The 15,952-nt window shown below is 40.1% G+C and overlaps 1 protein-coding gene across 1 annotated transcript; it reads left to right on the forward strand.

Moving 5' to 3' along the window:
- The first annotated feature begins 8,764 nt into the window (after positions 1 to 8,764).
- LOC129437276 (olfactory receptor 6N1-like) lies at positions 8,765 to 9,739 on the forward strand. The gene has a single exon (XM_055195435.2). The coding sequence runs from the start codon at positions 8,765 to 8,767 to the stop codon at positions 9,668 to 9,670; it is 906 nt and encodes a 301-aa protein (XP_055051410.2). The 3' UTR covers positions 9,671 to 9,739.
- Positions 9,740 to 15,952: the final 6,213 nt, after the last annotated feature.

Here is a 15,952-nt window from a genome sequence, read left to right on the forward strand (position 1 = left end):
GATCCAAGAATGTCATGTTGTGGACTATGGCGTACTTCAGGGGGCACTTATCAAGAGCCTTCTTGCAGTCTTTGTTAAACTGCAGGACACCAAGTTCGCTTACATAGCTTTTGGCCCCTGCTTTTGTGAGTTCCTGAATAAGAAAAATGGTTTGTCAAATCTCCAAACTTTCTCTAGATGCTCAGCAGTAAGTTAGCATGAACACAGCTGTCCAGGTTTAACTATATGAAAGATATTCTAAAAACTGCTCTAAAATCCTCAATTAGCCTGACATCTTTAATTTGACCTCACATTTCCCTGTCATACATCTGAAGATGAGTCGTTGGTTAATGGTTAATGTACTGAATATACTGGATGTCTCACCTTGATGACAGCTCTCGACATCCTTTGGACTAAGCCAAAGATTGGGTCGGTGACTTCAAGCCTTACCAGCTTATATGGAGTACTAGGTAGTGCATCACACTTCATAAACATTTGAGAAGCCATTTAAGTGTATTGTGTATTTTTATGATGAATAATTACCCTGATCAAATCCTCCAGATCTTTCCATGAAAAAGGCATCATTGGAGCATCTGTATGGTATTTCTTCAGAAAAGGTTGGACAGCTCTTGATATGGCCATTAAAAATGGAGCTTGGCCTGCAGAAGTGGATCCAGTCGAGCATCAAAGTGTCATATGATGATGTCCCTGGATTCTTCACCACTTTTGTCTACACTTGGTCCACAAACTTCTCAATGGTGGGCCATTCTACTGAGAGCAATCTCTATTGCTCTTTGCACAGTTGGCAAGTTCTCAAGCCACCAATGACCACAGACAATGTCAACAACATCAACCCTAATGGGGAATGTTGTTGACATTGTCAACAGCATTGTGAAAAAGATATCTAAGAGATTTAAGCACCTTCTGTGTTTGCCACACCTCAATTCCACTCTTGAAAGCCTTATGGAGGGTATGTAGACCACAACTTCCAGTAATTATGAGTTGAACCCCCTAAATTGTATGACATGCTCCTGCTGTAGGAGGTTCACAAATTTCCAATTAACAGAGATCATGCTCCTCAAGTTGAGATCTTTGGTACACTCCTGAAATCCCGAAAAAATTCAAATACAATATAACTAAAGCCAACTTTATTAACTCTTTCACCTCCAGCGTTTTTTTTTAAAAGTTGCCAGCCAGCGCCAGCGTTTTTCATGATTTTCACAAAAGTTGAATGCCTTCCAGAAAATTTTCTTCTTCAAATATATAAACATACAATATACCAAATGAAAGAACAGACCCTCTGCTTTCAAAAAAAACAAAAAAAAACCGTTTCCTCCTACCTTGAGTAGTTCTTTTGGGCCGGTGACACACTGCAAGCTCTAACCTATTAACATGGAAGCCGAATTAAAAACGGACACGCCACGCAGCTGAGACGCTTACGCCACGCATCCAGTGTGTCACCGGCCTTGTAATCAGCTTTTAAATATTGGTACGTTTCTGAAAAAACACCACATTTTGAGCAAAAAGCAGAGATAATTCAATTTTTGTGACGGACTTTTCATAGACATCCCATTCAGAGCGATCTTTAAAACAGACACGGACATGCAGCAGCTTGCCATAGGGCAATACTTCCGGGTTTAAAAAGTTGCGGTATTGCGGAAAGACGGAAATACTCGTCATTGGCGGGGAAGCGTTTTCTCTTGATTGACGAGATATCTCGTCAATGGCGGGGAAAGAGTTAACAATGACCACTGTTTTATTTTATCATTTTTTATTTTATTTTATTAATATATTTTATTATTTTATTTATTTTCATTAATGTGTTCACACCGATACGGCTTATAACAATATATTACAATGTGTTAGTACAGAAGAATTGCTTTACAATAGATTATAGAGACATATTAGCCTATGTGATATGCTTTTGTGTCAAATTGACTTGAGATTCCTACAATAGAAGTATAATTGTTATAAACAAACCATTTTATTTATTTGCAGCATGTGGTACTCCTGGCTAGAGCTTTTGTCAAGAATGAGTAATTTACACAGGTTTTAAAATTATTTATTCATGACTAACTATGCTACACGCCACTTGGAAGTTGAAACAAAGAAATAAAATAAGTCATCTGTAACATCGTAACATCTCATTCTAATGTGAGTTGGCCTATGCAATACACTATAAATAGGCCAACATGCCAATAAAAAGTATTATTTCTTAGCTAATTAAATTAACTCATTCACCGTCAGCCTTTTTGAGAAAAGTTGCCCACCTGCATTTTTGTGATTTTAACAAAAGTTTCACAAAATTCCTTGCAGGAAAAATTATCTTCTATAAATATATAAACATACAAATTATATCAAATTAAAGAACACACCCTCTGCTTTCAAACAAACAATAAACAAACAAACAAACAAACAAAATGGGGAAAAAAGTTTCATTATATATTTACTTTTTCCACTTAATTTAACCACTGAAATATGGATATTTCTCTTCAAAAATACAAAATGTTAAGCAAAAAGCTTTAAAAATTGCGTTTTTGTAAAGGAATTTATGTTAGAGATCAGACTCAGAATGACTATCAAACATAAAGGCAGTTAAAATAAATCATTAAATCTTTTAACTTCCGTTTTTGATAAATTCGGTTTGGCGCCATCTGGTGGATAAAAGCGGTATTACACTTTCACTTTGAAATTCGTCCAGAAAGGCATATTTATTAGTTAAATATGAACCCATATATGACGAGATAACTCGTCAATGGTGGTGAATGAGTTAAGATAATACATTTTGAATTAAGATGGGTATTTGGCAATAACAAAATTAAGATAAAGGTTCCGCGGGATTTGCTTCGGCACTTCTCTCCATCCTGCGCTACTGATAGTGTATACAGCAGCATTGAACTTGAACAAAGCCGGAGCGCAAGAGACCGATCTTCAGTTCTACTCCTGGCTTACTTCATTGGCAAGTGTTATTTTCCCTTCATTCACTAGATGTCACACTTACCCACCATCACAAATTCATTGCAAGAAAGGATTTTATTTTCTACACAAGGAGCATAAAAATAATATAAAAACACTATGTCTATGCATTTTGGTTAGTAAAAGGCTAGTAGAGAAATTTCATATCTTAAAATGTTCCAACAAATCCTCTGCTGTAGAATAGCCCATGAATTGGAACCCAAGATAAAGGGATTGAATGTAATGAGTGCCAGTCTGGTAAATTACCCAGTGTCTGAAATGCAGGTCCAACTGTTTACCCTTTGTTGCTCTATTCATGCTTTCTTCAAACATGATGACAAAGTTTTCCTGGTTTATCCGTGCCACAAGTTCCTTTTTCACATATGGAGCAACGCCAAATCACGCAAGATATGCCGTCTTGTCTCTGCCACAACTAAACAGTCAGGGAACATCACCTGGAAGATGGTGTGAATGTCATAATTTGACATGTAAGAATGGTAGGCGCTAAATTTACGTAAAACCCAGAACACTTCTGCTTTTAACGTGGCCGTGTTGGAGAACTTACTGAAAGTAGAGGTAGACGCACTGGAGGTAAACGCAATAGACCTACAAGTAGCAGATGTAGGCCTACTTGGCTGAGCACTGGGTAATGGTATTGTAAACATTTGAATAGGTAAACTACCCAACTGATGTGCAAAGTAGCGCTTGTTTTCTCGCCTTTCGTGTGGGAATCTAGGGCTGTTTGACCCATTGTCCCCAACTGTATATTTTTTGCAGAGATCACATCATGTAGGCTACAGGAGGGAGCATCTCAACACTCAGCTACTGGTTAACTTCTACCGCTCCTCCATTGAGAACCTTCTGACTTACGCTGTGACAGTGTGGCACTCCAGTTGCACGGAGGCTGATAGGAAGAGACTCCAGAGGGTGGTTAACAACGCACAAAAGATCATTGGTTGCTCTCTGCCTTCCATGTCTGCCATCTATAATTCTCGCTGTATCAGCAGGGCCAGAAACATCTTGAAGGACACAACCCACCCTGGTTTCCACCTCTTTAACCTGTTGCCCTCTGGCAGACGTTTCAGGTCCATATGGGCCAGAACAAACAGACTCAGGGATAGCTTTTTCCCTAAAGCTGTCACCATATTAAATACAACTTTGCACTAACGAAGGATAAATGATGATAATAACTTAAACACTGATCCCTGCACTATTATACACAACTACCTCATTATTTTGCTAATTTACACTGTGATTATTATGTGTGCACTTTATATGGAGTAGCTCTTTAAAAATCTCATTGTACTGAGTATAATGACAATAAAGGCTTTCTATTCTATTCTATTTTATTCTATTCTATTTCTATTGATCCAAAGCATTGTAAAAAATGGTTTTCAAAGTGTCCTCATCAAAATGTACCTGGTTACTTAATTTAAAAAAATCACTTACATAATCCTCAATGGAGCGGTGGTTCTGAAGGAGTTCAAGCAGGGCAAAAAATGGATTTCATGGTGCTGGTGGGAAGTTACTGACCTTTGCTGGATTCTGGTTATGGCTGATTATTCTGTAACGGGTGCTTTAAAGAAAGCGATGAAGAGGTGAATCCATGTGCAAAAGGTGTTTATTATGTAAAATCCCGAAAGGGCCAGCAAACATATCCAACAAGGGTAAATCCAAATCATAAATCCAAAGACAGACAAATGTTCAGGACAGGCAGAGTAACAATCAGAAATCCAAATACAGGCAATGGTCAAAAACACAGGCAGATGCAGGTAACAGAATAAACAGATGCAGGTAACAGAATAAACAGATACGGGTAACAGACAGGATGGGGCGATGTAATAATCAGCCAAGAACAGGTGAACAGGAAGTACAAAACAGACAGGAAGTGTGTACTGTGTGACATGACATGATGCATTTCAAAATAAAAGTCTGAACAGAGCAGGATATCAAAATAACAGTACAAATAACAAAAATACACAGAACACAGAACAAAACCATTACAGCTACCTGCATATCTTTTACTCTGCAACCACTACACTTCCTCCAATAGCCTTCTAGTTCTTGAGCTACGAAATACACAAAACCAGACAGAGACATTTTACTCGCTTGGTCACATATGGAATTTAATACCTCCCTTACAAAAATTCAAGACATTCCATTTGTCGATGAAGTGACACTAGGGGTTCTACCTTGGGACACCAATTGCTCTGATTCTCAATGTAAAGGGCCAATTAAAATTGGCAAATTAAATATGAATTAAATATGAATGGAATTTAAATATCGCGACTCCGCCCAAAGATCTGGGTATAAAACAGGCCGGTAGGCGATTCATTCAGTTTTAGTGCTGATCTAGGACCAGCTGGTCAGCGGGAGGTCAGCATTGTGGCATGAGGGACACAACATCTTGTTCCCTCCCTCAGAAAAAGCATGGCATAGGATGCCAGCCGACACTGAGAGGTCTTGGAGAGATATGGTAAATGGACTGCATTTATATAGCACTTTCATAGACCAATGGCCATCCAAAGCGCTTTACATATTGCCTCACATCCACCCATTCACTCACACATTCATACACTGACGGCGGTGTCAGCCATGTAAGGCACCATCCAGCTTGTCGGGAGTAGCTGGGGTTAGGTGTCTTGCTCAAGGACACCTCGACACTTGGTCAGGTGGAGCCGGGGATTGCAAGCTGATCTAGAGAAAAAAAATACCCCAAATTCACCGCTAAGGGGGATGTAATGGGATAAAGATTTGTGCAACTCATAAGTGCACAATCCAGGCCCACAGATATCAACCAGCTTAGGTGTTCGGAGCAGACACCGCCTGGGACCACACTGTTAATACTTTCAGATTGTAAAATCCCTCAAGTGTTAGAAATAGCCCAACCCACAGCTCTGCAGATGTCTGAAATAGAGGCACCATTAGGCAGTGCCCAAAGGGAAGCTAAGCTTCTAATAGAATAAGCCTGTACCACCAGTGGACAGGGCAAATTATGGGAAAGATATGCCAAGGAGATGGCATCAACGATCCAGTGATTTAAAATTCTGAGTGTGGTCCAGGTAGGTGCAGAGAACACATAACGGACATAATAGGGGGAGGCTCAAAGGGAGGCTTCTGAAGTCCAAAAGGACATTTGAAAGGTCCAAGAGGGAATGAGGCTAGACCTAGGAGGGCTAAGCCTCCTACCACCTCTGAGGAATCTGACAACCAGGTCATGCTTCCCTACAGATTACCCGTCCAATAAGACAAGGTTAGCCAAAATAGCAGTCACTTACACCTTCGGGGTAGAGGCAGACAAATTACTGTCCACCCTTTCTTAGAGAAAGGAATGCACAAAGACACTGGACATCTCTGTGGGTCCTCAATATGGGAGGAACACCAGGTCACGAAAAAACATAATTTTAGGTCATAGAGCTGCCATGTAACAGGGGCTCTAGGTCGGGTGATGACAATCACCGTAGCTGAGAGATGGTCAGCTAAGAATTTTGCATCGCATCCATAAGACCAAGGCATGAAAAGTTGAGCCCCCCCTTATGAAGCAAGTTCCTTCCTTAAGGGGACATGGTCAGGGAGGAACGGTCACCATGAGTGTAAACTCCATGAACCATGAGGAGGTAGACCAAAAAAGGGCCATCCGCTCTTAACATTCCATAAATAGCCAGAAGATGTAACAACCTCATTGGGAAAAAGTATACAAAAAGCCCATGCGTTAGCTGTGACCTAGAGTATTCTATGCCGAGGCAAGCCTCAGACAAAGAATACTACATTGAACAATGGGAGGAATCCTAGGAGGCCCTTGAGCCTCATAGAACCATACCCATATCAACTGAACCACCTGGGGGTGTATCCATCAATCTCCGCACCATGTAACTTGCCATAAAGCAGAACTGCTGCATGGGTAGAGGTCACGAAATGTGAGAAAAATTTCATTACCTCGTCATGTACATCCGGAAAGAAAGGTACTGAAGTCAGGCATAACTGATTCACACACGACTACAAAATATGAATTAGCTGGCTAAGAGCGCTGGGGTCGGGTGGAGGGCTGACGTTATGAGCGGCCCGGGAAAGAAATGTTTCTATCTGGGCGATCTGTTGGACAGCGCCACCACACCAGAGGGAAAGAAAAATCACAGATTGCAACATTAAAAAATACCATTGCCCTCGAAGCTCACCACAACGTCTACCTGAGCCGAAGCAGCAGGGGGAGCAGCTGAGGAAGCGCTCAAGTAGGTCTCACTCTTTAGACAAAGAGGAATCAGCCAGAGAACAAAAACACGAAAAGCATTGTGTATGCAGGAAATTCACTCTTTTAGTGTCTGCCGAAACGCCCAGGGAGCTCTTCAAGCACTTATCTGTTCACTGGACCCGAAGGAAGAGACAGCTGATCGTGTCTTTACACCGACATCCACAGAGCAGGAGAATCTACAGGCGATATTTGAGACACACACTTCAGGATCGCTCCGAAGAACAAAAACTAAATGAATCACCTACCGGCCTCCGTTTTATACCCAGATCTCAGAGCAGAGTCACGGCATGTAAATTCGTATTTCATTTACCAATTTTCATTGGCCCTTTAAATTGAGAATCAGAGTATGTGGTACACAATACTTTTTTTCGTACCACCTTGGTTGGGGTTCCAAGCGACCCGAGCTGATATCAAACGTAACATGAAACAATGTAGATCACTGATGGGTCTGAGAGAATCGTAATACCAGCGTCATCGCTATAATGTAAAAGATTAGCTTTACCTTAGTGCTAGATTGCGCTGTCTCGAGCCAACATGTTGTCATCTGTGCTCTGCTATAAGTTCCCAAACTCCCTTTTAGTGATGAAAAACATCCACAGTTTGAGAATCAGGGACATCATAACAGTTTTTCCAGACTTGCAGTTTGTGGCGGAACATTCGCGACGAACACATCAGCATTATATGCTTAAATGCAACTTAAATGAGGCTCAGCAGAGCTCCGTCGGCTGACGCCACGTGTGTTTGAAGAGAGACTGTCCTGTGAGACAGAGGTAGTATATAAAATTTAAGTTTGACGCATTTCCATAGAAATGAGATATCAAAAATCATTAAAAAGCATTATTTTTACCTAGTTTGGTGTCAATCGCACTATGCACATACCAAGTTTTGTACATATGTGATACATTTGTGCTACAAAGCCCCACTGCCTATATATACTAATGACCAATGACTCTGATGTTTTGTGCCAAGTTTCAATACTTTTTGAGCATGTTAAGAAACCCAAAATGCCCAAAAGTTTTCAAAAAGAAGAAGAAATTCTAAGAAACACAACAGGGATTCGCACCTACAGTGCAGGTTTGGGCCCTAAACATAAAGACATGAGCAACAAGACATCATCAAAAGTTTGCTTTGATGGCATTCCAAAAAGGGTTGTGCTCTTTATGCAAAATGAGCCACAGAGGTGTCTTCTGAGACACGTTACACAATATAAAAATCTAAGCATATACTGGTGACCCAAAGCGCAGAAGGAGCACCAAGTAGGTTTCTGGTTTATTTAATAAAAATGCTTAGATTGCCATTCTGCTGGGATATAATGACCATGACACAGTGTTGATATCCATAGCTGATAACTTTTGTAAAATTACTAAACATCTACCATCTAGTCATTTTTATTTGTATACTGTTTGTAACATTAATTCAAATCAGCTTTACAGAAAATCATGCTGTTCTGTTCTTTATTTTGTTTAAGTTCCTGTTCAGAAGAGAAATGTCCTTAATTGCCTTTATGTTTTTGTCCTTAGGACCCCAGTGATCACGCTAAAGGGCAACTGTGGCATAAGACGATCAGCGGTCAATCACATAATGGAAAATAAAACACATTTTTACTTCATGTTGTTTGGAAATCTTGGGCATATAAGATATGCTTTGTTCAGTTTGGGGTTTGTTTTATACTGTGTGATCATAATCCTAAATGTCCTTATTTTTCTTGCGATATGTTTGGAAAGAACATTACACCAGCCCATGTACATTCTGATTTTATGTTTGTCCATAAACTCTGTGTATGGTACAGCTGCCTTTTTTCCAAGGGTGTTGTCAGACTTGCTGTCTGATACACACACAATCTCACCTGAAGCATGCATGATCCAGAGTTTTGCCATTTTCACATACACAGCAAATGAGTTTGCAACATTAATGTTAATGGCGTTTGACAGATTTGTTGCTATCAGTAAACCTTTACATTACCATAACATAATTACTTTGAGGGTACTAACTGTTTTAATTTTTATATACTGGATTTTTTCAATGCTTTTTATGGGTATCTCTGTTCTTTTAACTGCCAGACTGACAATGTGTGATAACAAACTGTGGAAGGTGTACTGTCACAATTATGAACTTGTTAAGCTCTCTTGTACAAACAGTTTACTTAGTAATGTTTGGGGTTTCTTTGTATTGATTATATCTGCAGTTATCCCATTATGTTTAATATTATATTCTTATGTTAAAATTCTTATCATTTGTCAAATAAGCTCATCACAGTTCAGAAGCAAAGCTTATCAAACTTGTATTCCTCACATAGTAATTCTTGTAAATTTCTCAATTGGCATTATTTCAGAAATCATTTTAAGTCGGCTTGTGAATTTAGAAATGCCAACATGGCTGTCAGTATTTTTTTCATTGGAGTTTCTAGTTGTACCACCAATCCTTAACCCTCTTGTTTATGCTTTAAACTTCACTGGTATTCGCAAAAAAATTATTGGCCTTATATAAAATTAAAATGTTACACAGAATGTTACAGCTGGATTGATTAACTGGATTGTAAACCTTGTAAAACAAATGTTTCACTTGACCCTCTTTTAAAGGGGCCATGTCACAAGACTTTTAAGATGTAAATAAATATTTGGTGTCCCCAGAGTACACATCTAAAGTTTTAGCTCAAAATACCAAATAGATAATTTATTATAGCATGTTAAAATTGACACTTTGTATGTTTGAGCAAAAATGTGGCGTTTTGGGTGTGCCCTTTAAAATGCGAATGAACTGATGAAATTCAGACACTGATCGCAATGATGGTGGTTTGTTGGTATTGGAACTCAATTGTGCTGTCAATTATTCTCTCTCTCTCTCACCCAATTTTTCACGTTTGCAGAGAATGGGTTACCAAAACTAAGTTACTGGGTTGATCTTTTTCACATTTTCTAGGTTGATAGAAGCACTGGGAACCCAATTATAGCACTTAAACATGGAAAAAGTCAGCTTTTCATGCCATGGCCCTGTAATGTAAAATAATAAACAGAAATAAGTAACTAATGACACTAGAAAAATTATTTAATCATAATATATACATGAATTATCAAAAGGAAACTTTTAGTCATGAGTGGAGCTTGTGTACTAGCATAAAGGTTCATTGGTAGCACTTCTGTCTCACAGCAAGAAGTTTGTGTAGACTCGGAATTAAGCTTTTTCCCCGTTATTATTTGATTCACGGGTCCGGACACCAATTGTCTTGCCAATAATTTTTTTTATTTATATGGTCCATTCTACCGAATTCGTGCAAATTGCTGTCCCAGAACCAAAAAACTAATTTAAAAAGCATTAATGTAGGAAAATGTTTGATAATTAAAAAATATAAGAAAATACCAATCAAAACCCAAAGTAATATTTGAGGTAGCGGCAGGCTTTATATATAAAATATCATCATTTATATGGTGCTTTCAATTGAGAGGTGGTTGTCCCAAACCCCAAGGTCTGAATTTCACCATAGGAAAAAAATATGAAATAATTTTTTTAATTTTTTTTATCATTGTTTTAAGAAGTATCATTTTTAATACTTTTGTTAATTAAAACAAAAAATATATTTATTGGATATTTTCAGTGAAAATCATGTTAAATCATGTAAAAAAAACACTGTCCCGCATTTTCACGTCACTACCGAAACATTGCATAGTTTGGTCAATAATATAATACTGCTTTAAGCCACTCCCCTCCATTTTGAACCAGAAACTTTGTAAATGTGATCAAAAGTTTGGAAATCAGTGTGTGACATTTATGAATGTCACTACCGATCACACATTTTCAATGATTAATTCCGTTTTTTTATTTTTTCTACTGTTCATTTAGGTTTTACTCATGTTTCAATGTCGAGAACTGTGCTAGCTAACTACATACTGATTAGCATCTTAGCAGTAGGATCAAAGTTAGCTTAAATCGTCACTACCGAAACAGTCACAACCGAAACATTTGTTGACGTTTCGGTTGTGACGTGATTGTTTCGGTAGTGACAAAATTACACTTATTTCTTTATTTTAATTAATAAATAGAAACTTTCAAGTGCACATATATTCTTTTTCAGTACAAATAATTTGTCAGTCAATTTCTGTAATGTTGTACGTGATTTGACTAGGACTACAAACTAAGATAAAATGAACTATGCCAGATTAATTTAATTAATTCATACAGTAGTAGCTTGACTCATTATTGATATAAATGAAGGCTATATGATTCTACCTCTGGTCTCTAGGAAAACTTTCTGCGATAATTAAGCGGGACTTTGACTGATTGCTTTATATAATTGACATAACAGATAGCACTTATCAGTATCATTGTAAATTGAAATGTCATTGTTAAGTGTATACATGGCAGGCTCACACTAATAATGTAAATGTAAATATCTTTGGTTAATTTGTAGAGATATCTATAGAGAGAGAGAGGAATCACCAACATGCATAGACGGAAAGATGAAAGTAGAGCGGACAGACTGAGAGAGCCTATTTTCTTGAGCCGATACTTCTTTTGCTCACTCAGTTTACTTGTAACATTTGGCATCATCGTGTCATTTTTATAAGTCTCAATTTAAAGAAATAACATTTATTGAACTTAAAAAACTATATTTCTGTCTGTAAATTACCCCGGAAAAACTCGCTGAACACAGCAGCCACAAATCGGCCAATGCCAATACACATAAAACTCGCAAAAATCGGCCGATATATCGGTCGTACACTAGTTCTTTTATATGAAAATTGATTCAACCAACCTCGAATCAAATAAAAAATTAAGTTTACTTCAAACTCAAAAAAGTCAAACTCAGCAACAAGAGAATCAGGTTTAGACAAGTTAGAATGTGTAATGGAAAAACAGGCACACATTTGTACACCAACATTACAGATGGACATGGGTGCACACACACCAAATTCTGTAGTTTATACTGTGGGCCTGAAGTTTTATATAGACATACATTATGTCATCTTTTTCTCAAGAGATGTGAAAATCAACACAGCATCTTGCATCCCTTCAAGGTCTGAACTATCCGACATCTCTTAAGCGTAATTTCCGTTTTTTCTGCTTTTATGTGGTGTTGCGTTAGATATTCTTTGTGCTGTATGTTTTGACTGCATAATGCCAGTCGAGATGGCCTCATATGTGCTGAAATACAATTATTTCAATTTTGACAAAGACTTCTATCTTCAGATAAGTGGTACGGCAATGGGCTCGATTTTTGCCCCGAATTATGCCAATTTGTATATCGTTTTTTTTTTTTTTTTTGAGAAATGTTATGTCTTTAATTCTGTAACCAATCCTTTTTATTCTCGTATCATTAAATGGTACAGGTATATTGATGACATATTTTGTATTTTTTTGGGAGAAAAAGATGAGGTCTGTGATTTTGTGTCTATTTTGAATGGTTTTGTTGACAGTTTGGAATTCACTCTAGAGGTTGATGATGAAAAAGTCAATTTTCTAGATATGTGGATCCAAAAGAATGATGGACATTTGAGCACTACTCTATACACTAAAGATACCGATCGGAACACGCTGTTATTAGCGACTAGCTTTCATCCTACCCCTCTCAAAAAAGGCCTACCTAAGAGTCAATTTTTCAGATTGAGAAGAATCTGTCATTCAGACACAGATTTTATTGAAAAATCGACAATTATGAGGAAGAGATTCTTAGAAAGAGGGTATCCGGTTGAATGGATCGAGGAGGCTTTTAATATTACATTACATAAGACACGTGCTGAATTATTAAAAAAGAGAACAAAAAAAGTAAAGAAACATTCTTTTTCATTCATTTCGACATACTCTTCTAATTCTTTTGCCATTAGATCTATTTTCAAAAAATATTGGCATTTGTTATCTTCAGATCCTGAACTCAGTACGGTTTTTCAACATCCTCCACTGATTGTATATAAACGGGTGAAGAATTTAAAAGATCTTTTAGTTCATGCACGATTTCAAGGTGATACTCCAATTCCGTCACAAAGATTATTGAGTCCTTTACCAAGTGGCAATTATCGGTGTGGTAATTGCGCTCAATGTAACAACACCACAAAAACATCATTCTTTTGTCATCCCAGAACGGGAAAAAAATTCATGATTAAGTCTGTGATTACCTGTGTCTCTACACATGTTGTATATTTGATTCGTTGTCCTTGCGGACTGGGGTATGTTGGCAAAACTTCACGTCAACTAAAGCAAAGAATCAGTGAACATAAAAGCACCATCAGGAGAAAAGATTTAAATTATCCAGTCGCGGGACACTTTTTATCTCATAATCATGATGTGTCAACCTTACAGTTTTGTGGGATAGAGGTAGTCAGAATGCCACCTAGAGGCGGAAACATTGAATTGCTCTTACAGAGACGAGAACGTCTCGGTTACGGATGTAACCCTCGTTCCCTGAAGGAGGGAACGGAGACGTCACGTCGTGACCGACGAATTGGGAGCTCGCTTAGAGAGACCAATCTGCTTCGAATACTACTAAAACGCCAATGAACTTGGCATTGAGATATTTGCATAATGCTGGCGCCGCCCCGCCAGGTGCGTATATAAGGCGCACGTGCAAATAGGGAAATCAGCTTCTGTTCGCTGAGAAAGCCGGAAGGTGACCGGCCTAAACAGCAGGTGGCAGCACCTGTGGCGACGGGACGTGACGTCTCCGTTCCCTCCTTCAGGGAACGAGGGTTACATCCGTAACCGAGACGTTCCCTTTCAGTCGGTCACTACGACGTCACGTCGTGACCGACGAATTGGGAAACCCTACTAAAACGCCACTAGGGGCTGACCTCTTCCAGTGTCTGCATAAAGCCCTCCGGTTCCACTTAAGGATAGGAGAATTAGGTTTTAAGGCAGAAGGCCGGGCACTAGATGTTCCTTTAACCCACAGTAGTGCCAGCGACTGGGAAGCGCCCTATCTGAGCAGTATAGGGACGCTGCGGAAGCCACCGCCCCGTTAAGGGCTATTGGTGGGCGAAAGTCAACCGTAGTTGAGGTAAATGACAGCCGTGGCTGTGTAAGCAAAGCAGTGCTCTGCTAAGGGAAACGTGGGCTGGTAGGATTAACCCCACGGAATAATACTCACAAAGGAACCCGTTGGGACACAATGTGGGGCCCTGGCCAAACACATAGGTTCGTAAGAATACAACTAGTGAAAGGCTGACAGCCAATGCTCCGCAACAAAGGCTGTCAAGGCAGTGGAGAGAGCAAATCAAACCATTACGCATTTTTGCTCTGTTAGCCTTCCATACTGAAACTCAATTTGGAGCCTCAGTCGGAGGCTGCAAGCCGACTTGCGAGTCTGCTCTCCGTGTCCTCCCTGGTGAGGACAGAACACGAGAGGATACAGGCTGATACGAACATTGTAGAATCTAATGAACGTATTAGGTGTCGCCCAACCAGCAGCTCTACAGATGTCTGTTAGCGAGGAACCACGAGCTAATGCCCAAGATGAGGCAACACTCCGAGTGGAGTGCGCTCTCAAATTAAGGGGCAAGGAATGCCCTGCAAATTATAAACCAGGGCGATAGTATCAACTATCCAATGAGACGTCCTCTGCTTAGTGACAGCTTTCCCTTTCTGCTGGCCACCATAACAAACAAAGAGCTGGTCTGAGGTCCTGAAGCTTTGCGTGCGGACCACGTAGAATCGCAGTGCGCGTACGGGGCACAACAAAGCCTCGGTTGGGTTTGCCTGCTCCAAAGGCAACGCTTGCAAGCTCACCACCTTACCTCTGAAGGGAGTGGTGGGAACTTTGGGCACGTAGCCTGGTCTGGGTCTTCAGTGAGACAGCAGGACCAAACTAAAGGCACGAATCGTCAACAGAGAATGCATGTAAATCTCCTACTCTCTTCATGGAGGCCAATGCTAGCAGGGTCAGAGCTTTCATTGATAAAAACTTCAGACTCGCAAACTGCAAAGGCTAAATCGGAGACCTGAAGGCTTCAGCACCATGGACAGGTCTCAGGAAAAAAGAGGGAGGGCGCGAGGGGTTTAGCCTGCGAGCGCCTCTTTAAAATGTAATAATTAAATCATGCTGGCCAACTGATCTGCCGTAGATAAGTGAGTGATGAGCAGAAATAGCGGCGATATCAATTTTAATGGCGGAGGGACAGCCTACCATCTAACCCATGTTAAAGATATAAAGCATAATGTTAAAGGGCATTCTCTGGGTCCTCGCGTTGCGAAGAGCACCGGGTGACGAAAAGGTTTCATTAAGCGCGTAAGGCCGTCCTGTGGACGGTGCTCGAACCGCGTCGATGGTGTTAGATACCGCTTGCGATAAATCACCTAAACCTTGCGCGCGCTCAACGACCGTACATGGATATCCACAGGTCGGGGCGCGAGTGCCAAATGTGCCCCTTCCTAAGAAAGAAAGTCCTTCCTCAGGGGAATCCGCCAAGGAGGGCTGTCGCGAGGAGCATTAACTATGAAAACCAATTCTTGGTCGTCCAGTACGGACGATTAATAAAAGGCTCTCCTCGTCCTGCCTGACTTTGCACAGTGTCTGCGCAATAAAGCTCACTGGAAGGAATGCGTATTTATGCACCCCCCGCGGTCAGCTGTGTGCCAACGCATCCACGCCGAGGCTGCCCTCGGTTAGTGAATAAAATAGGCGACAGTGGGTATCGTCCGGCGACGCAAACAGATCTATCTACGCACAACCAAACTTCTTCCAAATTAGCTGGACCGTCTGGGGGTGGAGTCGCCATTCGCCGGGGGCGCAGCTCGGAAGCGCGTACCGCTGTATTGAGCGATCCCGGGATGTAAATGGCACGA

Source organism: Misgurnus anguillicaudatus, chromosome 24 (assembly GCF_027580225.2).
Source record: "Misgurnus anguillicaudatus chromosome 24, ASM2758022v2, whole genome shotgun sequence".
Taxonomy (NCBI): domain Eukaryota; kingdom Metazoa; phylum Chordata; class Actinopteri; order Cypriniformes; family Cobitidae; genus Misgurnus; species Misgurnus anguillicaudatus.